At 44.5% G+C, this 24,804-nt stretch overlaps 1 protein-coding gene across 4 annotated transcripts in view; it reads left to right on the top strand.

The window, feature by feature from the left end:
* Nucleotides 1–1,311: 1,311 nt before the first annotated feature.
* Nucleotides 1,312–24,804, top strand: part of LOC140429457 (coiled-coil domain-containing protein 112-like) — a 51,960-nt gene continuing 28,467 nt past the window's right edge. Inside the window, exons 1-3 of one of the 4 annotated variants that reach the window (XM_072516481.1) lie at nucleotides 1,312–1,323; nucleotides 2,129–2,250; nucleotides 20,695–20,816. In XM_072516481.1, the coding sequence (XP_072372582.1) occupies nucleotides 2,147–2,250; nucleotides 20,695–20,816 (226 nt within the window). In that variant the 5' untranslated portion in view covers nucleotides 1,312–1,323; nucleotides 2,129–2,146. Of the gene's footprint in view, nucleotides 1,324–1,862; nucleotides 2,048–2,128; nucleotides 2,251–20,694; nucleotides 20,817–24,804 lie in introns of those variants that run through there. The other 3 variants (XM_072516480.1, XM_072516482.1, XM_072516483.1) reach the window with 3 other exon arrangements.

Below are 24,804 nucleotides of genomic sequence, written 5' to 3'. Positions count from 1 at the left end.
AATCTTTCCACTACTTCCCCAAAGGGAAAAATTGTGTGAAGATGTACTAAAAAAAGAAAATGAGCTTGGGACATCCCAAAGTGCTTTACAGCCAATTAAACACTAGTTGAAGAGTCGCTTCTGTAATGTAGGAAATGTGGCAACAGGCAACATACACTTATTATAAGTACCTCTTGGTGAATGGTGTCATACAGAATGTAACTTCATCGTTCATAAGATATGGGAGCAGAATTAGGCCATTCAGCCCATCGAGTCTGCTCCGCCATTCTATCATGGCTGATAGATGTTCCTCATCTACTACCTACAATGTTTCAGGCCAAGAGCTGGATTGTGAAATCAGCCAGAGCATCTCCTCCCTAGAGGACATAACCTAGGAGCTGGAGTATGCAATTTAGTCTCCCGAGCCTAACACCCTCAATGTGATCATGGCTGATTCCACCCCATCCCATCGTTCAAATATGATCACTCGCATTTCTGAAGCTAATGAATTATTTCAGATAATTAAATCTTGTCCTAATTTAATGACCACTAAGTTCTAACACAATAAAATTTGATTACGTTTAGAGGCTTTACAGATTAATTGAAGGGAATTACTTGCCCTCCAATATGGAAAGTCCGTCGGAACAAGTGCCCCCATGCAAATTATGGACTGAGGGTGAACGACCTGACGGACTCTCCATTCCTGCGGGTTAGCTGTTCTGCTCCACATGGTCGTACTTGAATTAGGCGTGCCTCTCATGCCAAATTGGCGACCTCTTTGGTACGCCACATAAGATCATCCCAACGTGTCTTGATGGCTTTTATGGACCTTTTGACATCTGAGACTGCGTTGACCTTGGCAGTGATATCTTGCTATATCTTGTCACGATTGCGCTGCGACAACCTGTGGGCACGACTGAAAAGATGATCCTTATGGGTGGACACCTCAGCAATCAGCACTTCCAGCTCCTCCGAGGGGAATTTGGGCAGTCTCTCTCTCCTCTGCTGCTGTTCTGCCATTTTGCTGAAATCTGCAAATTCCCTGCACCACGTGGCTGACTCCCAACAGAATATTCATTTGCATGTTGTCAACATGCCCGAAAGCTTGTTTTGCAGATTCCGCAGTCCTAGCTGTGGTGATATGCATCACTGTAAATACACAAGGGGTTAATGTGAACACACTACACCTAGCTAGACATTCAACCAATAGGTCAGTAAGATAGGACACGACCAATGGGCAGTCACGACACACCCAGACGTGACACTACCGCTGGGGGTCATTACACCAACCCATGTAAAAGGACACAGCACACATGCTCAGTCTCTTTCCAGTGGAGACACTTAGTGAGTACAGACAGGGTTGATTGAAACACATCACACCCACCATGTGGATTGTGGCAGACTGGTTAGTTATTCTGAGTAGCTATAGCAGGATTAACAGGGGAATCGAATCCAAGTAGGAGAATCGTTAACAGTTTAATAAGAGTTAAAGCTATCTCCAAGTCTGAACCTTCCTTTGTCAGAATGCACATCAAGGAAGCAGCTTATACTACATCAAGAGCATAACAAAACACTAGCAATAATACCTCTTTACCAAGGATACACATGTTGTGAATTATGGGTCATTCTGCAATATTTCCGCAACGTAAAATTGCGTTTGCGGAAACCTTGCAATAAATGGGCCTGTGTTTGTGAGTACAAATAGAGGAAGGAGTTAGGATAGTAGGCGAGGGTTGGTCGCAGGATTTGTGCGAGTTTGTAGCGAGCTGTCTGCAGCACATTTGCTTCGCAATGCTGATTTTTTTTTTGCCGCTTCTGCTTCCTTCGCTGCAGTCCCAGCGCCGTCTAGTGGAAACCATGGCAACGAGCGGCAGCAAGGCGAGCGAGTCCTCACCTGCGCACCCCCGGGCCCGGCCCGGAGGGTCAGCCTGCGCCTGCGCGTCTCCGGGCCCGGAGAATCAGCCTGCACCTGTGCACGCCCATGCCCGAAGTGACCACCTGCGCCTGCGTGTCGCCGGGCCCGGCACTTCTACTGATAAAGATGGCGGCCTTAGCAACGATCGTGATGGTGGGCTGTAATTCATTGTGTTTAGAGTCGGTGTGAATTTTCTCTGTTGTAGTCTGTCATTAAATTCTCTCTCTGTGACAGGCTGGCGATTGCGGTCGCATGTTGGATTCAGTGTCTGGACAGCAGCAAGTTCTCGTCCCCGGTTGCAGGGAGTTGGGCGGGAAGGCCGCCTTCAGCCGGGAGCTCCGCAAACTCCGTCTCCAGTGAGTGTCCGCCTAACAGAGCACGGGAAATGTGCGGCCGCATTGCAGAGCAACGTGGTCCTCAGAAACTCCGAAAATAAAAGAGGGGTTTGGTTAATTCACTCATTACATGCTGGTTGGTTGTGGTAATGAGACCTAGATAGTAAGATTTATAGAAGGAGGCCATTCGGCCCATAGTCTCTGCTAGCCGAACAAAAGCTTTCCTGCCTAATCACACCTTTCAGTTATTTGAATAAAGGCGAAATACTGCTGATGCCGGAGATCTGAAATAAAGACAAGGTACTGGAAAAACTCAGCTGGTCTGGCAACATCCCTGGAGCATGAAACAGTTAAGGCTTTGAGTTGTATGATTCTTAATCATATATTTCAGTCCCTGGCCTGTAGCCCTGTTGGTGTTTTCATGTTTTAAGTATTCATCCAAATATTTTTAAAATGCCATGTGTGTTTGCCTCTATTCCACTCTTAGGCAGTTCTCAGCATCCACCTGATCCTACCACCTTTAAATCTATGCTCCCTTTTTATTGACTATCCGCTATATTTAGGTTCCTCAATTTTATACACCTCAAATTTCTCCTCTGTTCCAATGAAGAAAACCCCAGCCTATCAAATCTTTCCCCATATCTAAAATTATCCATTCTTAGCAGTATTCTTTTAAATCTCCTCTGTATTTCCTCTTGTTTGATCACATCCTAATTATAATGCAGAACCTTTTTCTTAAAACATTTCCAATTAAGAGGCAATTTAGCATGGGCACATCTTTTTTGGATTACGTAGACACGGGGAGAATGTGCAAACTCCACACGAACGGTGACCCGGGGCCAGGATCAAACCCAGGTCCTCGGTGCCGTGAGGCACCAGCACTAACTGCTGCCCATTGTAATGCAGAACAAGACACTGGTACTCTAACAAACTCCTTGCTCTTGCTGTTTATCAAAAGGAGAGGAAAATATCCCGTATGCTGCCTTGACCACCTTTTCCATCTGTCCTACCGTAAGAAATTTATGGACACGCACTCCTAAGGTCAATTACTATGCCAATGTCTAGCATCACCCAAGGTGCAGGCAGACAGATGGGTGACCGTTAGAAAGGGCAGCAGTCAGTGCAGAAATCCCGTGTGGCTGTCCCTCTAACAGGTATACCATTTTGGATATTGTTGATGAGAGGGGGGGGGGATAGTCTATCAGGGGAAAACAACAGCACCCAGAGCAATGGCACCACAACTGGCTCTGTGGATCAGCAGGAGAGGGCAAAGTGCAGGAGAGCGATAGTTATAGGGGACTCTATAATAAGGGGCACAGATAGGTGCTTCTGTGGAAGTGAAAGAGACTCCAGGATGGTGTGTTGCCTCCCTGGTGCCAGGGTCCAAGATGTCTCTGAACGAACACAGAGATCCTGAAGGGGGAGGGTAAACAGCCAGAGGTCGTAGTACACATAGATATGAATTACATGGGCAGGAAAAGCAACGAGGTCCTGCAGAAGGAGTTCAGGGAGTTGGGCTGTAAGCTAAAAAGCAGGACCTCTAGGATTGTCATCTTGGGATTACTCCCTGTGCCATATGCCAGTGAGGCTAGAAATAGGAGGATAGTGCAGCTAAACACGTGGCTAAACTTGTGGTGTCGGAGGGAGGGCTTCAGATTTCTGGACGATTAGGATCTCTTCTGGGGCAGGTGGGACCTGTACAAGAAGGATGGGTTGGATCTAAACTCGAGGGGCACCAATATCCTGGCTGGGAGGCTTGCTAGTGTCAGTCAGGAGGATTTAAACTAGTATGACAGGGGGGTGGAGCCAGAGTGTTAGCTTCAAAGGTGTCATAACTGAAGGGGAAATAGAGAACAAAAATTAGAGAACAACATCACCCTTAGGCAGAGCAAAAAAGGTGACAAGTGTGAGAAGGGAGGTGATCAATGCAGGACTGAGGGTGTTGTACCTAAATGCGCGCAATATACGGAACAAGGTAAATGAGCTTGTTGCGCAAATTGAAATTGGCCTGTACGATGTGGGCATCACAGAGACGTGGCTGCAAGGGAATCAAGGCTGGGATCTAAATATACAAGGATATATGTCCTATCGAAAGGACAGGCAGATGGGCAAAGGGGGCGGTGTTGCATTGTTAGTAAGGAATGAAGTTAAATTGATAGCAAGGAGAGATTTAGGATCAGAAGGCATAGAATCTCTGTGGGTAGAGTTGAGGAATCCCATAGGTAAAAAGACCCTGATGGGAGTTATGTACAGGCCCCCTAGTAGTAGTCAGGACGTGGGGCAGAAAATAAATCAGGAGATAGAGAAAGCATGTAAAAAAGGCAATATTACAATAATCATGGGGGATTTCAGTATGCAGGTGGACTGGGAAAATCAGGTTGGTAGTGGATCCCAAGAAAAGGAATTTGTGGAATGTGTAAGAGATGGTTTTTTGGAGCAGCTTGTGGTAGAGCCCACGATGAAACAGGCAATTCTGGATTTGGTGATGTGTAATGAGGCAGACTTGATTAGAGATCTTATGGAAAAGGAACCCTTAGGGAGCAGTGACCACAATATGATAGAATTTACCTTGCAGTTTGAGAGGGAGAAGCTGGAATCAGATGTAACGGTATTACAATTAAGTAAGGGTAACTACAAAGACATTAGGGAGGAGCTGGCCAGAGTTGATTGGAAAAGGAGCCTAGCAGGGAAGACAGTGGAACAGCAATGGCAGGCGTTTTGGGGGGGTTATTCGAGAAGTACAGCAGAAATTCATCCCAAGGAGGAGGAAACATGCTAAGGGGAGGACAAGACATCCATGACTGACGGGGGAAGCTAAAGACAGCATAAAATCAAAAGAAAAAGCATACAAAGTTTCGAGGATAAGTGAGAAGAGAGGATTGGGAAGCCTTTAAAAGCAAGCAGAGGACAACTAAAAAAGCAATAAGGGGAGAAGATGAAATATGAGTGCAAGTAGCTAGTAATATAAAAGAAGATAGGAAGAGTTTTTTTCAATATATAAAAGGTAAGAGAGGCAAAAATAGATTTTGGACCACTGGAGAACGTGGCTGGAGAAGTAATAATAGAAAACAAAGAAATGGCAGATGAACTGAATAGTTACTTTGCATCAGTCTTCACGGTGGAAGACAACAGTGGGATGCCAGAGCTCCACCCCAGGGTTCTAAAAGAGATAGCTGAGGAGATTGTGGAGGTGTTGGTGGTGATCTTTCAGGAATCACTGGAGGCAGGAAGGGTCCCAGAGGACTGGAAAGTGGCTAATGTAACACCACAGTTTAAGAAGGGAGGGAGGCAGAAGACGGGAAATTATAGGCCGGTTAGCCTGACTTCGGTCATTGGTAAGATTTTAGAGTCTGTTATTAAAGATGAGATCGCGGAACACTTGGAAGTGCGTGGTAAAATAGGACTGAGTCAGCACGGCTTTGTCAAAGGCAGGTCATGTCTGACAAATCTGTTAGAGTTCTTTGAGGAGGTAACAAGGACGTTAGACACAGGAGAACCAGTGGATTTAGATTTCCAGAAGGCCTTTGACAAAGTGCCACATAGGAAATTGTTAAATAAGTTAAGCGCCTATGGTGTTTAGGGTAAGATCCTGGCATGGATAGAGGATTGGCTGAGAGTGGGGGATAAAGGGGTCATTTTTAGGATGGCAGCCGGTGACTCGTGGTGTGCCTCGGGGGTTTGTGCTGGGACTACAACTTTTTACAATATACATTCATGATCTGGAAGAAGGAATTGAAGGCACTGATGCTAAGTTTGTAGCTGATATAAAGATCTGTCGAGGGACAGGAAGTATTGAGGAAGCAAGGGGGCTGCAGGAGGATTTGGACAGACTAGGAGAGTGGGCAATGAAGTGGCAGATGAAATACAATGTGGAAAAGTGTGAGTTTATGCACTTTGGAAGGAGGGATTTGGGCATAGACTTAAGCAAAAGGGACTTGGGATCCTTGTTCACGATTCTCTTTGAGGTTAATGTGCAAGTTCAGTCGGCAGTTAGGAAGGCAAATGCAATGTTAGCATTCATGTCAAGAGGGCTAGAATACAAGACCAGGAATGTGCTTCTGAGGCTATATAAGGCTCTGGTCAGACCCCATTTGGAGTATTGTGAGCAGTTTTGGGCCCCGTATCTGAGGAAAGATGTACTGGCCTTGGAAAGAGTCCAGAGGAGGTTCACAAGAATGATCCCTGGAATAAACAGCTTGTCGTATGAGGAACGGTTTGGACACTGGGTCTGTACTCGTTGGAGTTTGCAAGGATGAGGGGGGATCTTATTGAAACTTACAGGATACTGCGAGGCCTGGATAGAATGGATGTGGAGAGGATGTTTCCACTGTAGAAACAACTAGACCCAGAGGACACCATCCCAGACAAAAGCAACGATCCTTTAAAACCGATGAGGAGGAATTTCTTCAGCCAGAGGGTGGTTAATCTGTGGAACTCTTTGCCACAGAAGGCTGTGGAGGCCAAGTCACTGAGTATCTAAGACAGAGATAGATAGGTTCTTGATTAATAAGGGGATCAGGGATTATGGGAAGAAGGCAGGAGAATGGGGATGAGAAAAATATCAGCCATGATTGAATGGCGGAGCAGACTCGATGGGCCGAGTGGCCTAATTCTGCTTCTATGTCTTATGGTCTTATCACCACACCCAAGTTACTATTTTGGTCTCTAATTGGTCCTACTCTTCCGCCTTTGTTAACCTCTTGCTCGTTATGTATTTGTAAAACATCTTTGGGTTCTCTTTGAGTTTACTTACCAGTATTTTTTTATATGTTATACTTCCTTTTGATTCTACACTCGGGCTTCCATCCCCCTCCCAAGCTCGATTAAACTATCCCCAACAGCTCTAGGAAATCTTCCCACCATGACAGTGGCCTTGGACCTGTTAAAAAGTGCAATCCTTTTAAATTGTACAGGTACAACACCCTCCAAACTGGTTCCTCTGCCCCAAGAATCTAAGTCCACCTTTTGCACCATTTTTCCAGTCAGACAGCCTCATCCCTTAACTATTTTGCAGCTTCTCAATGACGTCCTTGACCCTAACACCAGGGACGCAACACCAGCTTGGAATTACATCTTACGCCTGACTGTTCCCCAACTGTTAAATTTCTGATCATAATTGTTTTTCTGACCTTCTTGAAACCCCCTTGAATAGCTGAGCCATCCATGATATTGTGAACTTCGTCCTGGCTGTGAGGAAAACTCATCCTCACCAATATTCACAATTGAATACCGTTGGGGAGTGAGATTCACTGAGAACCCATGCACCAACTTCCCCTGCCCTGCTTGACTGACTGCCTTATTCCCTCTCTGTCTGCACACACTTAAGATAGAACATGACCACTTCAAGAAACGCCATTGAAGGCACCTTTAGAGGAGAAAAATTGTCATGTTTCACTTCAATTATGATGTCAAACTTGAGCAATGCTTTTGTTGCTGCTGGAATTTCTGTGAAGGAAAACTTTATTTTTAAAGTAGAAAATCATAGTAACTCTACTTCATAGTTCAAGGAATAAGCCATTCAACCCTTGAGCCTATTCTGCCATTTAGTTACAGCATGGCTGATCTGTATTATATTTGCTTTAGTTCTATAATCCTTAATAGCATTGCCTAACAATAACATTATCAATCACATTTTTGAAATTTTCGATTGAACTAGCCTCAACAGTTATGGGGAGAGAAGTTCAGATTTCCAATACCCACTGAGTGAAGAAATGCTTCCTGACTTCATCCTGCAATGGTCTAGCTCTAATTATAAGGCTTTGGCACATCCCCTTGCTGCCACACCCTGCTTTAAACACTCAGTTTAACAATTACTTTGTTAGTTTGGTCAGGTTTTCATGGATTTTTAAGAAATAAATTTAGAGTACCCAATTTTATTCCAATTAAGGGGCAATTTAATGTGGTCAATTCACCTGCACATCTTTTTGTATTGTCGGGATATGAGCCACGCAGAAACGGGAAGAATGTGCAAACTCCGCACGGACAGTGACCTGGGTCCGGGGTCGAACCTGGGTCCCTGACGCCGTGAGGCAGCAGTGCTAACCACTGCGCCACTGTGCTGCCCAGGTTTTCATTCATATTGATAAAGATTGACAAGGTCCCTCATGGCAGGCTGGTGCAAAAGATTGAATCACACTGGGTCAGTGGTGAACTAGCTATATGGATTCAGAACTGGCTTGGCCATAGAAGACAGAGGGCAGCAATGTCTGTATCTAGTGATGGTCCGCAGGGATCAGTACTGGGACCTCTGCTGTTTGTAATATGTGAATGACTTGGAAGAAAACGTAGCTGGTCTGATTAGCAAGTTTGCGGATGATACTAAGATTGCAGGAGTTGCTGATAGTGATGAAGATTGTCGTATAGATAGGCTGCGAAATTGGGCGAAAAAATGGCAGATGGAACTTAACCCGGACAAATGCGACATGATGTATTTTAGTAGATCCAATTCAGGTGGGAGCTATAAAATAAATGGCAGGAGCATAGACATACGAGCGATCTGGGCATACAGATCCATAGATCCTTAAAAGTGGCAGCACAGGTGGAAATGGTGGTAAAGAACATAAGGCATGCTTGCCTTCATCGGATGGGGCACTGAGTTCGCAAATCATGTCACCGTTATACAGAACGTTGGTTAGGCCACATTTGGAATACTGTGTCCAATTCTGGTTACTACACTACCAGAAGGAAGTGGAGACTTTGGAGAGAGTACAGAAAAGGTTTACCAGGATGTTGCCTGGTATGGAGGGTATTAGCTATGAGGAGAGATTGAATAAATTGGGAATGTTCTCCTGAGAATGAAGAAGGCTGAGGGGGCGACCTGATTGAAGTTTATGAAATTATGAGGGGTATAGATAGGGTGAACAGTTGGAGGCTTTTTCCCAGGGTGGAAATGACAATTACAATGGGGCACAAGTTCAAGGTGAGGGGGAGTGGTTCAGTGGAGATGTGCGGGGGAAGCTTTTTACACAGAGGGTGGTGGCGGTCTGGAATGCACTGCCAAGTGAGGTGGTTTTGGCAGATACTTTAGCGACTTTTAAGACTTATCTAGATAGACGCAAGAACAGACCGGGTATAGAAGGATACAGGCGGTTGGTCTAGATAGGACACGTGATCGGCGCAGGCTTGGAGGGCCGAACGGCCTGTTCCTGTGCTGTATGTTCTTTGACATACATAAATACACAGACAAAGGCATCAGGTGAAGCATACGAAGTGCAGTGCTACTCAGTAGAGGCGATGTGTGAAGAGATCAGTTCAGTCCATAAGAGTTATTCAGGGGTCTGGTAACTGGGGTAGAAGCTGTTTTTGAACTTGTTAGTGCGTGTTCTCAGACTTTTGTAACTTCTGCCCAATGGAAGAAGCTGGAAGAGTGAATAACCCAGGTGGGAGGAGTCTTTGATTATGCTGCTCGCTTTCCCAAGGAAGCGGGAGGTGTACACAGAGTCAATGGATGGGAAGCAGGTTCGCGTGATGGACTGGACTGTGTTCACGACTCTTCCGGTCTTGGTCCGAGCAGTTGCCACACCAGCCTGTGATGCAGCCAGATAGGGTGCTTTCTGTGCTGCATCTGTAAAAATTGATAAGGTTCAATGTGGACATGCCGAATTCTCTTAGTTTCCTGAGGAAGTCTAGGCGCTGTTGTGTTTCCTTGGTCGTAGTGTTGACGTGGATGTACCAGGACAGATTGTTGTTGATGTGCACACCTTGGAATTTGAAGCTGTCAACCATCTCCACCTCAGCACCATTGATGCAGACAGACGTGTACGATACTTTGCATCCTGAAGTCAATGACCAGCTCTTCGGTTTTCCTGGTATTGAGGGAGAGATTGTTTTTGTTTCACTACTCCACTAAGTTCTCCATCTCCCTCATGTACTCTTGACTCATCGTGGTTTGAGATCCGACCCACTGCGGCATGTCATCAGCAAACGTGTAGATGGAGTTGGAGCCAAATTTTGCCACACAGTCGTGTATGTATAGGGAGTATAATAGGGGGCTAAGTACACAGCCTTGCAGGGCCCGGTATTGAGGACTATCGTGTAAAAGGTGTTGTTGTTTATCCTTACTGATTGTAGTCTATGGGTCAGGACGTCGAGGAGCCAAGTCCTAGGCTTTGGAGCTTTGATATGAGCTTGGCTGGGATTATAGTGTTGAAGGCGGAGCTGTAGTCAATCAATTGGAGTCTGACATAGGAATCCTTGTTGTCGTGATGCTCCAGGGATGGTTATAGGGCCAGGGAGATAGCGTCTGCTGTGGACCAGTTGTGGCAGTATCTGAATTGCAGTGGATCAAGACATTCTGGGAGTATGGAGTCAATGTGTCTCATGAACAACCTTTCGAATTACTTCATAATGATAGATGTCAGGGCACCGCATGGTAGTAGTTGAGGCATGTTGCCTGGCTCTTCTTTGGAACTGGTATGATGGTGGTCTTCTTGAAGCAGGTGTAAACCTCAAAACGGAGTAGGGAGGTGTTTAAGATGCTTGCGGGCACATCCGCCAGTTAGTCCACTCAGGATCTGAGTGCACAACCAGGCACCCCGTCAGGACCCCTCGCTTTCCGAGGATTCACTTTCAAAAAGGTCGATCTGACTTCGGAAGCTGTGACTGTATGAATGGGTGTGTCCGAGTCTGCTGGGGCAGTTCTCAACGGAGATGGCCCTTTTTGAAGAAATAACTTTCCTAGAATAACAGCAACCTTTTAAAAAAAGCTGTACATGAAATTACAGTTACTTGTTAAGTAACTGCACTTATTAAATCATCTTAAATAAACAATTTTCAGTTAACTTGTATACAAAAACAAAATACAGCGGATGGTGGAAATTTGAAAATGTTGGAAATACTCAGCAGGTCAGGCAGCAGAGAAGCAATTAATATTTCAGGTCAAGGGCAGCATTGTGGCGCAGTGGTTAGCCCTGCTGCCTCAGCGCCGAGGTCCCAGGTTTGATCCCGGCTCTGGGCCACTGTCCGTGTGGAGTTTGCACATTCTCCCCGTGTTTCTGTGTGTTTCGCCTCCACAACCCAAAGATGTGCAGGCTAGAGGCCATGCTAAATTGCCTCTTAATTGGAAAAAATGAATTGGGTACTCTAATTTAAAAAATATATATATTTAAGGTCAAGGTGTCATTGTAGCAGAACTGAAACATTAACTGCAGGAATACAGGAACATGTGTAGCCCGTTTGGACTGTCAAGCCTGCTCTGCCATTTGGTTTTATCATCTACCTGAATACCTTTTGGATTTCGGCGGCAGCGGTGCGCAGGGGCCCTCTGGAAGGTGAGTAGCGACGTTAAAACCACTTACCTTTACAGGAGCAGCCCTTTGGATTTCGGCGGCAGCGGTGCGCAGGGGCCTTCTGGGAGGTGAGTACTTACTTTAAAAAGCCTTGCCTTTACAGGAGCAGCCCTTTGGATTTCGGCGGCAGCGGTGCGCAGTGGCCCTCTAGTAGGTGAGTAGCGACGTTAAAACCACTTGCCTTTACAGGATCAGCCCTTTGGATTTCGGCGGCAGCGGTGCGCAGGGGCCCTCTGGAAGGTGAGTAGCGATGTTAAAACCACTTACCTTTACAGGAGCAGCCCTTTGGATTTCGGTGCGCAGGGGCCTTCTGGGAGGTGAGTACTTACTTTAAAAAGCCTTGCCTTTACAGGAGCAGCCCTTTGGATTTTGGTGGCAGCGGTGCGCAGGGGCCCTCTGGGAGGTGAGTACTTACTTTAACAAGCCTTACCTGGTCCCGTGTCTGTTCTTTTCTGTTTTATTTGTTTTTATATAAGGCGGGAGCCGGAAGTTCGACACGCGGACCTCTGGGAAGTCCTCCCCCCCCCCCCCCCCCCCCCCCCCCCACCCAACCAATAAATTCTGGTGGAGAGGAAACCCGAGGCACTACACGTGTAGTGTCTCCCACCCACCCTCCTCCTCTAACCTAATAATAAGACCCATTGGTGTAAGGTAAGTGTCATATTATATTATTATTATATTATTAGCATTGTGCAGGTCAAGGTTCGGAGGTGGAGGAGCAGTCTCTGTCAGCGAGAGAACCTGAGAACATCTAAGACACTCAGAAGGTAAGTAAGTGATTTTTACTTATTTTTACTTTTATACCTTTTTTCAAATTGTGTGTGTCGGGGGGAAACTGAAGTCACATCACAGAAAAGCTGTGGCCAGAGTGGCTGGTTGGGATTCTACCCTAAATTTTAAAAAAAATTTGAGTATTTGGTAACTAATTAAACATAATAACTTAATTATAATTTAGAGGGATATCTAAGCCAGAGATCGGAGAGTATTATAGTTAGCTATCGCATTTCTATTAGAAATCTGGTGCTAGGAAACAGATAGTTGACAGTAACTTTGAAATTTTTATTAAAATATTTAAAAAAAAAGTCAAATTTTAATTTTAATTAATTGACGCAATGTCAGTTAGAGGGGTGCTGTGCTCTGACTTGAGATGTGGCAGGTCCGGGAGGCTTCCAGCGTCCCGGATGGCTTCGTCTGCAGAAAGTGCACCCAACTGGAGCTCCTCACAGACCGCATGGTTCGGTTGGGGCAGCAATTGGATGCACTTAGGAGCATGCAGGTGGCGGAAAGCGATATAGATTGCAGTTATGTAAATGTGGTCACACCCAAGGTGCAGGCAGAGAAATGGGTGACCACCAGAAAGGGCAGGCAGTCAGTGCAGGAATCCCCTGTGGTTGTCCCCCTCTCGAACAGGTATACCCCTTTGGATACTGTCGGGGGGGATAGCCTATCAGGGGAAAACAGCAGCAGCCAGAGCAGTGGCACCACGGCTGGCTCTGATGTTCAGAAGGGAGGGTCAAAGCGCAGAAGAGTAATAGTAATAGGGGACTCTATAGTCAGGGGCACAGATAGGCGCTTCTGTGGACGTGAAAGAGACTCCAGGATGGTATGTTGCCTCCCTGGTGCCAGGGTCCAGGATGTCTCCGAACGGGTAGAGGGAATCCTGAAGGGGGAGGGCAAACAGGCAGAGGTCGTTGTACATATTGGTACTAACGACATAGGCAGGAAGGGGCATGAGGTCCTGCAGCAGGAGTTCAGGGAGCTAGGCAGAAAGTTAAAAGACAGGACCTCGAGGGTTGTAATCTCGGGATTACTCCCTGTGCCACGTGCCAGTGAGGCTAGAAATAGGAAGATAGAGCAGATAAACACGTGGCTAAACAGCTGGTGTAGGAGGGAGGGTTTCCATTATCTGGACCACTGGGAGCTCTTCCGGGGCAGGTGTGACCTGTATAAGAAGGACGGGTTGCATCTAAACCGGAGAGGCATAAATATCCTGGCCGCGAGGTTTGCTAGTGTCACACGGGAGGGTTTAAACTAGTATGGCAGGGGGGTGGGCACGGGAGCAATAGGTCAGAAGGTGAGAGCATTGAGGGAGAACTAGGGAATAGGGACAGTGTGGCTCTGAGGCAGAGCAGACGGGGAGAAGCTGCTGAACACAGCGGGTCTGGTGGCCTGAAGTGCATATGTTTTAATGCAAGGAGCATTACGGGTAAGGCAGATGAACTTAGAGCTTGGATTAGTACTTGGAACTATGATGTTGTTGCCATTACAGAGACCTGGTTGAGGGAAGGGCAGGATTGGCAGCTAAACGTTCCAGGATTTAGATGTTTCAGGCGGGATAGAGGGGGATGTAAAAGGGGAGGCGGAGTTGCGCTACTTGTTCGGGAGAATATCACAGCTGTACTGCGAGAGGACACCTCAGAGGGCAGTGAGGCTATATGGGTAGAGATCAGGAATAAGAAGGGTGCAGTCACAATGTTGGGGGTATACTACAGGCCTCCCAACAGCCAGCGGGAGATAGAGGAGCAGATAGGTAGACAGATTTTGGAAAAGAGTAAAAACAACAGGGTTGTGGTGATGGGAGACTTCAACTTCCCCAATATTGACTGGGACTCACTTAGTGCCAGGGGCTTAGACGGGGCGGAGTTTGTAAGGAGCATCCAGGAGGGCTTCTTAAAACAATATGTAGACAGTCCAACTAGGGAAGGGGCGGTACTGGACCTGGTATTGGGGAATGAGCCCGGCCAGGTGGTAGATGTTTCAGTAGGGGAGCATTTCGGTAACAGTGACCACAATTCAGTAAGTTTTAAAGTACTGGTGGACAAGGATAAGAGTAGTCCGAGGATGAATGTGCTAAATTGGGGGAAGGCTAATTATAACAATATTAGGCGGGAACTGAAGAACATAGATTGGGGGCGGATGTTTGAGGGCAAATCACCATCTGACATGTGGGAGGCTTTCAAGTGGCAGTTGAAAGGAATACAGGACCGGCATGTTCCTGTGAGGAAGAAAGATAAATACGGCAATTTTCGGGAACCTTGGATGACGAGTGATATTGTAGGCCTCGTCAAAAAGAAAAAGGAGGCATTTGTCAGGGCTAAAAGGCTGGGAACAGACGAAGCCTGCGTGGAATATAAGGAAAGTAGGAAGGAACTTAAGCAAGGAGTCAGGAGGGCTAGAAGGGGTCACGAAAAGTCATTGGCTAATAGGGTTAAGGAAAATCCCAAGGCTTTTTACACGTACATAAAAAGCAAGAGGGTAGCCAGGGAAAGGGTTGGCCCACTGAAGGATAGGCAAGGGAATCTATGTGTGGAGCCAGAGGAAATGGGCGAGGTACTAAATGAATACTTTGCATCAGTATTCACCAAAGAGAATGAATTGGTAGATGTTGAGTCTGGAGAAGGGGGTGTAGATAGCCTGGGTCACATTGTGATCCAAAAAGACGAGGTGTTGGGTGTCTTAAAAAATATTAAGGTAGATAAGTCCCCAGGGCCTGATGGGATCTACCCCAGAATACTGAAGGAGGCTGGAGAGGAAATTGCTGAGGCCTTGACAGAAATCTTTGGATCCTCGCTGTCTTCAGGGGATGTCCCGGAGGACTGGAGAATAGCCAATGTTGTTCCTCTGTTTAAGAAGGGTAGCAAGGATAATCCCGGGAACTACAGGCCGGTGAGCCTTACTTCAGTGGTAGGGAAATTACTGGAGAGAATTCTTCGAGACAGGATCTACTCCCATTTGGAAGCAAATGGACGTATTAGTGAGAGGCAGCACGGTTTTGTGAAGGGGAGGTTGTGTCTCACTAACTTGATAGAGTTTTTCGAGGAGGTCACTAAGATGATTGATGCAGGTAGGGCAGTAGATGTTGTCTATATGGACTTCAGTAAGGCCTTTGACAAGGTCCCTCATGGTAGACTAGTACAAAAGGTGAAGTCACACGGGATCAGGGGTGAACTGGCAAGGTGGATACAGAACTGGCTAGGCCATAGAAGGCAGAGGGTAGCAATGGAGGGATGCTTTTCTAATTGGAGGGCTGTGACCAGTGGTGTTCCACAGGGATCAGTGCTGGGACCTTTGCTCTTTGTAGTATATATAAATGATTTGGAGGAAAATGTAACTGGTCTGATTAGTAAGTTTGCAGACGACACAAAGGTTGGTGGAATTGCGGATAGCGATGAGGACTGTCGGAGGATACAGCAGGATTTAGATTGTCTGGAGACTTGGGCGGAGAGATGGCAGATGGAGTTTAATCCGAACAAATGTGAGGTAATGCATTTTGGAAGGTCTAATGCAGGTAGGGAATATACAGTGAATGGTAGAACCCTCAAGAGTATTGAAAGTCAAAGAGATCTAGGAGTACAGGTCCACAGGTCATTGAAAGGGGCAACACAGGTGGAGAAGGTAGTCAAGAAGGCATACGGCATGCTTGCCTTCATTGGCCGGGGCATTGAGTATAAGAATTGGCAAGTCATGTTGCAGCTGTATTGAACCTTAAGTTAGGCCACACTTGGAATATAGTGTTCAATTCTGGTCGCCACACTACCAGAAGGATGTGGAGGCTTTAGAGAGGGTGCAGAAGAGAATGTTGCCTGGTATGGAGGGCATTAGCTATGAGGAGCGATTGAATAAACTTGGTTTGTTCTCACTGGAACGAAGGAGGTTGAGGGGAGACCTGTTAGAGGTATACAAAATTATGAGGGGCATAGACAGAGTGGATAGTCAGAGGCTTTTCCCCAGGGTAGAGGGGTCAATTACTAGGGGGCATAGGTTTAAGGTGAGAGGGGCAAGGTTTAGAGTAGATGTACGAGGCAAGTTTTTTACGCAGAGGGTAGTGGGTGCCTGGAACTCGCTACCGGAGGAGGTAGTGGAAGCAGGGACGATAGGGACATTTAAGGGGCATCTTGACAAATATATGAATAGGATGGGAATAGAAGGATACGGCCCCAGGAAGTGTAGAAGATTGACGTTTAGTCGGGCAGCATGGTCGGCACGGGCTTGGAGGGCCGAAGGGCCTGTTCCTGTGCTGTACATTTCTTTGTTCTTTGTTTTGTTTGTCACACTTTCTCCATATCCGTTGATGTCATTGTTCTTCAAAAGTCAATCAATTTCTGTCTAGAAGATGTTCAAAGTTTGAGCTTGGGTGAAGAATTCCAAAGATTCACCACTCTGAAAAAATTCCTTGGTATCTCAGTCTTAAAAGGCCTGCCCCGATCCTGAAATTATGTCCCCTGTTTTTACTCACCAGCCTGAGGAAACATTGTATCTACATACAACCAGTCATGCTCTGTAAAGATTTAGTTAGTTTCAATAAGATCACTCCCTCAGACCCAGTTTCCTCAAGACAATCCCACCATCCTAGGGAATCATCTGTTACATTCCTTCCATGGCATCTTCCTTAGATAAGGGGACCAAACTATGCGCAATACTCCAGGTGAGGCCTCACCAAGGTTCTATATAATTGCTGCAAGACATGTTTACTCCTGTACTCAAATTCCTTCGCAATGAAGGCCAATATATCATTGGCTTTCCTAATTTCTTGCTGCACCTGCATGCTCGCTTTTAATGACTCATGAACAAGACACTCGGGTCCCTTTGAACACCCACACTTCCCAACTTTTCACCGTTTAAGAAAACTGTCTCCTTATTTTTTCTACCAAAGTGAATAACTTCACAGTTATTCAAATTATATTCCATCGGCTATGTACTAGCCCACTCACTTAGACCAGTGTTTTTCAAACTTTTTTCCCCCGGGACCCACTTTTACCAACCAGCCTTCCTTTGGGACCCACATTGGCTAATCTTCGCGACACACCATTTTTGCTTGATGTGGCAGGTAAGCCTGCTTGGTCCTCACGATCCCACTTGCTTTGTCATTCAATGTTACATTTATGCTAAGGACTTAGCTGATGATTTAAGTTCTCGCTGCATCCTTTGAAAAAAAAATCAAAGAGGTTTGTTGTTGAATTTGCTGTGCTTAGTCTTCAAATGCCTTTGAAGTTTTGAGGGATTTAAACTCTCATTTGCCAGTATTTCCCTACATATAACACGCAGGGGCTTTGCATTGACACAATTAACAAAGCTATGCCTCAAGAAATCATCTTTATACTGCTTTATTCCTGATTTGAGTTTTTGCTTTGTTGGCTATTCACCTGAAGCCCTGGAGCTCTGTCTAGAGCTAACACTAGCACACTAGCAGTACTTTGTCCTGCTGTGGACTCTCCTGGGCAGCTCTCCGGCAGATTCAGTTGTGATATCCTGGCTTGTTTGTGTCTCTGGCCCTCTTATAACAAAACGATCCATCTTCAGTTCTTCATAGTCCTGTTGCCTTGCTTCCTTGCAGCTAAGAAATGGAGGAATCTCTCCATGATTTTGTGCCCAAAGCACGGACGTACAGGGTGTGTGATGCCAATGTACATGCCAGGCGCATGACCTGCTCTCTGTCACCGCTTCTGGCTGGATGACTGCATCGTTCCATTTAAAGCCGGTCGTGGCCGGCATTCTCAATTTAAAAGCCAGTTGTGGCCGTCTGGCGCTACCCCTGTGATTAGGAACCCTGCGACCGATCGCTCCATGACCCGACAACCACCCGCGAGTCGCGACCAGCAGTTTGAAAAACCTCTTGAAATCTCCTTGCATCCTTCTCACAACTTGCATTCCCACCCAGTTTCGTGTCATCAGCAAATTTGGAAATATTGCGACTGGTCCCACATCCAAATAAGTTATATAGATTTTGAATTGCTTTGACCTAGTACAGATCCTTGTGGTACGCCACTAGTGACAGCCTGTCAGAATCAGAATCACAGAATTATTATGACACCGAAGGAGACCATTTGGCTCATTGTGATTGCACCAGCTCTCCAAATGGGCATCATGACTTGGTGTCATTCCCCTGCCTTTTCCCCGTACCCCTGCACATTGTTTCTGTTCAAGTAATCATCTCATTCCCTCTTAAATACCTCAATTGAACCTGTCTCCACCACATTTCCAGACAGTGTATTATCATCCTGAGGATGATGTGTTTATTCCTACTCGCAGCTTTCTGTCTGTTAAACCAATTCTTAATCCATACCACTTTGTTATCCCCAATCCTATGCGTTCCAAATTAATTTCCTAACCTCCCTTGTCTGGGACCTTATCAAAAGCCTTCTGAAAATCCAAATACACCATGTTCACTGGTTCTTTACCTATGCTACAAGTAACAGCCTCAAAAAACTCCCAAGTTTGTCAAACATGATTTGATTCCATGTTGGCTCTGTCCAATTTTACCATTTTCCAAATGTCCAGGTACCACATTCCTTAATAAATACTAACATTTTCCCTACCCAACAGTTACACAGTTCCCCATTTTCTCTCTTCCAACTTTCTTAAATAATGGGGTTACATTTGCGATTTTCCAGTCTGTTGGAAGCCTTCTGGAATCTAAAGATAACCACCAATGCACCCACTATCTTGTCACCTCCTTCAGCACTCTGGGATGAAGCTCATCTGGTCCAAGGGATTTATCAACCTTCAACCCAGTTAACATTTCAAGGACTACCTCTTTACTGATACTAATTTCTTCATTTGAAGAAATGAAATGAAAATCGCTTATTGTCACAAGTAGGCTTCAAATGAAGTTACTAGGAAAAGCCCCTAGTCGCCGCACTCCGGCGCCTGTTCGGGGAGGATGGTATGGGATTTCCTCAGTTTCAAAGGTCCCTTGGTTACCTAGTACTCCGCGTTTTCCTATATATTCTTCCATTAAGACAGATGTAAAGAAACTTTAATTTCTCTGCCATTTCTCAGTTTTCTACCAAATATTTTCCTGTCCCCACCTGTAAAAGGGCTGACATTTGTCCTAGCTAATATTTTCTTTTTCATGTACTGAAAGAAGCTTTTACAGACTGCCTTTATGTTCTTTGTATGTTTGCATTTATATTCTCTTTTCCCTTTATTTAAAGAGTTTATTAGTCCTCATTTTGCTGGGTTCTAAATGCTCCCAATCCTCAGGTTTATCACTTTTTCTGGCATTGGTATAATCCATTTCTTTTGAACAAATGCAATTTTTAACATTTGTTAACCAAGGTTGATTTACCTTTGTCCTTAGGGTGCTTGTGCCATAGAGGGATGTTGTAGACAGTGTAGTATTTATTTAAATACTAGCCATTGCCAGTCTACTGTCAAATCTGTTTGTGTATTTAAACCATAATAATTTCCTTTTCAGAATTAAGCCCCTAGTTTCAGATAGAAGTATGTCGCAGTCAAACTTATTGCAAAATTCTATCATATGACCACTATTTCCTGAAGGCCCCTTTACCGCAAGGTTATTAATTAGCCCATTTTCGTTACACAACACTAAGTCCAAAATGACCTTATCCATAGTTGGCTTCTCAATGTACTGCTCCTGAAACCCATCTTGGACACATTGCAGGAATTTGTCTTCCACTGCATTAGTGCTCTGTTTTTCGCTCAACAAATGTTGCCTGACATGTTCAGTATTTTAATTTTTAAATTTAAATTAAATTGTATTTTTTCGTTTTCAACAACGATAACTTTTGGTGAATCTCATCTTTTTCTAAGATTTCCATAATTTTGGAAACAGGTCTCAGTAATAACTTTAGACTTCAAATACATTGATTTCTAAAGTCATTTGTGTTTGCAATTTTAGTAAAAAATAACAGTTCCCCATTTTCCCTTTACTTTACTTTATTTGATGGGAACATTTAGGAATACTCCAACTTCATTGAGTGACATTGAGCAATTCTGACTAAGAAAATCCAAGATTTAAAATGTGTACTTTTGTGGGTGTTGAGTAAAGAGATAATCAAGCTTGGTTGTAATACCCTTGAATAGTCCAATGACCTGCAGGTGGGCACTTTCTACACCTTATGAGATATCAAAAGGCTGCCAGTGCACACGGAATTGTGTTTCACCTAAAGCCAATGACTTCAGGAGAGAATATAAGCGCTTGTTAATGTTTAGAGTTTTTTTTTGTGTGGGGACATTACCAAGTTGATCACAGCATAACTGCAGAATAAATTAAACAAGTGGAGTGTCTAAATGCAGAATACAATAGAGTCTGTTGCTGGCACTCGAATATGAAGTAGTGCAAATAATATTTTTGAGAATGCACTATTAGTCAGGACCTTCTGCACATAAAATTTTAAGAATTCTAGTTTGTTTTGATATTTTTTCCCCATTCCAGAATAGCCAATTTAGAAAAGGACAAGAATACCCATCTTTTCAATAAAAGGAATGAGTTTAGAGCTGAATATAGCGCCCTTGAAGAACTGGAGCTGAAACTGACAAACAACAGGAAAACGGAAAGTAGGAACTCATTCATTATTTTGGGGTGTTTTGATTTTCTTAATCACCGTTCAGGATTTTCTCTTTGCTGTCGTGGCAACATGTGCTTTTCCCTCTATATAATTAAGAATAGAATGAATCTTTAATATTGTTGAAAATTGAGGCATATTGCCAAAACTGTTCACCTTGCACTCATCAGATCAGACACAAACATATCTAATTTAAAAATTGCACCAATTTGTACTACAGGACTAAAGGTGCTGATTGATTGATTGTGGAGGTAACAGAGAACTATAGGCTCTATACTCCCAGCTAATGCATGAAGCTTGAACGTTTTACTTTTGTTTGCAGAGAATAGGTCTCTGTGTACAAATGTATGCTGCTCCGAACAAGCTTGACTGATTATCTTAAATCAGTTGTTAGTGTAGCTATAAGATGGTTCAGCAAGTTCTAACCAATCGTGGATTCAAATTCAGTAGATATTTTGTTTGGGGTTTTGCAAGCTTGGGCTGCTTGAGTACAGTCTGTACTCTGTCTATTATAAATAAAGAATGTGTTCTTCGACTCAATCAGCCAATTGCTGGGCTATACAGCCTACCGATTGCATTGACACTGAAATTCATACAATTTGATGTCCAGTTGTGTGGTAGGCAAAGTGTCTTTTTGGACTGACAGCAGCATTCTATTAGTGGAAATACCACTCCTTTAGCCATTGCATAGTAGCAAACCTGTTCAAATTTTTGAGATACTTTGCCTTTCCAGGATAATTTCAGGTTGACCAGGTACTTTTCAGGTCCAAAAATGGTGGTCTTTGGCCTATTTGCGAATTTGTGCATCACACAGAGAATGGTGATGCATCAGGATAGCCATTATCCCACAGGATAACATTGTATTTCTTCATCAAGCTTGCAAAGTGAGCATCTTGGGCACTATTTACAAAATTGTTGATTCCAATCTGATACAGCATGGAGCTATACAAATCCCAAAATATATGTTTACTGGTAAAGGTAGTTTTGCAACAGACTAATGGAGATTGCATCTTGCTTTGTGTATATGCCCAGTTCTCTACTTGAGACTGCTGAGTTTTTATGCCTTGAATCAGTTGGCAACCTGTCTTCTGAGACAGAAGGCTCTGGGTTTAAACTACACTCCAGCTCGAGTCTATAACCTAATCTGATTTTAAAGCAGGACTGCAGCTGTATTAAATGCTATAATTGAGTTACTGAACTTTCAGTAGTTTGGCTATGGCTGTTTGAAGAGGACAGGGCTTTCTCAGAGTTTAAACAATGTTCCTCCCTAAACCAACACAAAGAATAGATTACAATAGAAATTGTTGGAAGTACTCGGTTTGGTAGTATTTGTGGAGAGACAAAGAGTTAATGTTTCGGGTCTGACTTTTCACCAGAACTGTGAAAATGTTAAAAATATAAGCAAGTTAAAGGAGGGAGGGTGAGAAAATGAGCAAAAGGGAAGGTTTGTGAGAGGTTCAACGGAGATTAAATGATATAAACAAAGAAAATGCTGGATAAACTCCACAGACCTGGCAACATTTGTAGAAAGAGAAACAAAGTTAACATTTCAAGTCCGTATAACTCTTCTTCAGAGTAAAAGAGAACGAGAAATCTGATGGATTTTATTCTGTTACGAGGTGGAGCAAAACAGACGGTCAGTGATAGGTGTGAACTAGGAGAGGTTACACAAAGATGTTTAGGTCACAAGACAAAGGAGGTGTGAGTGGCAGAATTAAGGACTAGAAGGTGCTGATAGTGGCATAAAGGTAAGGTAGCAGGATGTGTTAATAGGAGAACAGAGATCACTGCTCAGTGAAAGCAAAACTAAAGAACAAGTGACAGATGGCCCTATGGGGAGAAAGGTAGTGGGGAGAGGGGTTGCATTGGGACAAAAAATATTTTGGATTAAAAAAAATAAAGGGCAAGATGAGGAGAAAGTTCACAGTCATAATTTGTTGAACTCAATGTTGAGTCCAGAAGGCTGTAATGTGCCTAATCAGAAGATGAGGTATTGTTCCTCCAGTTTGCATTGGGTTTCACTGGAACATTGCAGCAGGCCAAGGATGGACATGTGGGCATGAGAGCAAGATGGTGATTTCAAATGGCAAGTGACAAGAAGGTTGAGGACATGTTTTCCGACTGAGCGAAGATATTCCACAAAGTGGTCACCCAGTCTGCATTTCGTCTCGCAATGTAAAGGAGACCGCATTCGGAGCAGCAAATACAGTACACCAATTTGAAGAAGCTGCAAGTGAAATTGCTGCTTCACCTGAAAGGAATATTTGGGGTCTTGGACAGTGTGGAGGAAGGAGGTAAAGGGGTGGGTGTTACACCTTCTGCAATTGCATGGGAAGGTGCTGTTTCTGGTCGGCCCTCTGCTCAATGAAGAAGCGGAGAGTCGCCACGCCCTCCTGGTGACGTTGGAAGTGTAGAGGGATTGGATGTCCATCGTGACAAATAGGCAGCTAGGGCCAGGAAACCGATGTAGGGTATCAGAGGAATTGCAAATGTAGGTGAGACAAGGGGAGAGAGAATGGAGTTAAGATAGGAAAAAGTTAGTTCTACAGGGCAGGAATAGGTTGATATGATGGGTCCAACACGGCATTGTTGTTTGTGGATTTTGGGAAGGAGGTAGAAGCAGCCTGTGCAGGGTTGGGGCACTATGAAGTTGAAACTGTGGAGGGAAGGTCTCCAGAGGCGATGAGGTCAATGACAGGCCTGGAAATAAAGGCTTGATGTTCAGTGGTGGGGTCATAGTCGAGGCGAGGTAGGAGGAAGTGTCTGACAGTTGGTGATCAACCTCTGTAAGGTAGAGGTCACTGCCTGACAGCAACAGCACCACCCTTGTCGACAGGTTTGATAAAATTCACGGTTTGACTTCAGAGAACAGTGCAGCAAGTTCAGAAGGAGGCTGTTTGGAGTGGGTGAGAGGAGCAGAGAAATTGAGAAGGCTGAGATCACGCTGACAGTTCTCAATGGAAAATATCAAGAGCAGGTAGGAGGCCAGAGGGAGGAGTCCAGGTATACGGCGAAGACTGGAGGTGGTGAATAGATCTGTTGAACACACTCGATCTCTCTCCAGCAGCACCAATTGCCCTATATCAAAGTTGTCAGTGATCCCGGCTCCATTACATTGTCTCATCCGACGCCTCAACAAGAAGTTTTTTCCTCTTACTTTCAGATGGTAAGGAATGCAAGCTCCAACAACTTACTGAAAGCATTGCCCGTCGGGGACCCTCCACACTTTCCTGTCCCTCTTGATCCCATCCTTCTAATCCCAGCCTTTGCCATGTATTCACGATATCCTCTGACTCTGCCGTCTCTGATGCTAAATGTTCTGTACCAGCAAAGGATGTATGTATTAAATTGCTACAATAACAACGTTCAACATTACAAAGACATTCATTTAATGTGATGTGGTTTGAAAGTTTATGATCCTATATAATTGCTAGTCTTCTTTCAAAAATGTCTTTTGATGAACACTATTGAATTGGCCTTTCAGAACATTTATCAATATTTTGAGATAACTTACTGGCATAGCAGTTGTTCAAATAAACAAGGATACATTATTTTAACCATGGCCTAAATGAAAGACAAATGGTGATGATATCAAGATAATAAATGAGCAACAGGAGAATGTTTCAACACAAGTGGTGACTTATTTAAGTGACTTCAGTATTTTGATGGGTCTTTTATTCCAACCGCACCTTCACCTCCGCCTTTGCCCATGCCCCAATAAAACCATTACACTCACACTGGCATTCTCCCAAATGGCTCTCTTCTCTGTTAAGTCCAAAGGATGCAAACTTGAAAGGATATGGTTTAGCCATATCTTGCTGGATCACACAAAGCACAGTTAGACAAACTTTTAATCAGTAAGGGAATCAAGGCAGAAAAGCGGAGTTGAGGATTATACCAGATCGGCCATGATCTCATTGAATGGCAGTGCAGACTCAGTGCTCCTCCGTCTTATGGTCATTATCATGTTCTGCTTTCAT

The sequence above is a fragment of the Scyliorhinus torazame genome, chromosome 9, assembly GCF_047496885.1.
Source record: "Scyliorhinus torazame isolate Kashiwa2021f chromosome 9, sScyTor2.1, whole genome shotgun sequence".
In the NCBI taxonomy this organism is placed as follows: domain Eukaryota; kingdom Metazoa; phylum Chordata; class Chondrichthyes; order Carcharhiniformes; family Scyliorhinidae; genus Scyliorhinus; species Scyliorhinus torazame.
The sequence above is the reverse complement of the archived record's forward strand: the minus strand, read 5'-3'. Positions and strand labels throughout refer to the sequence as shown.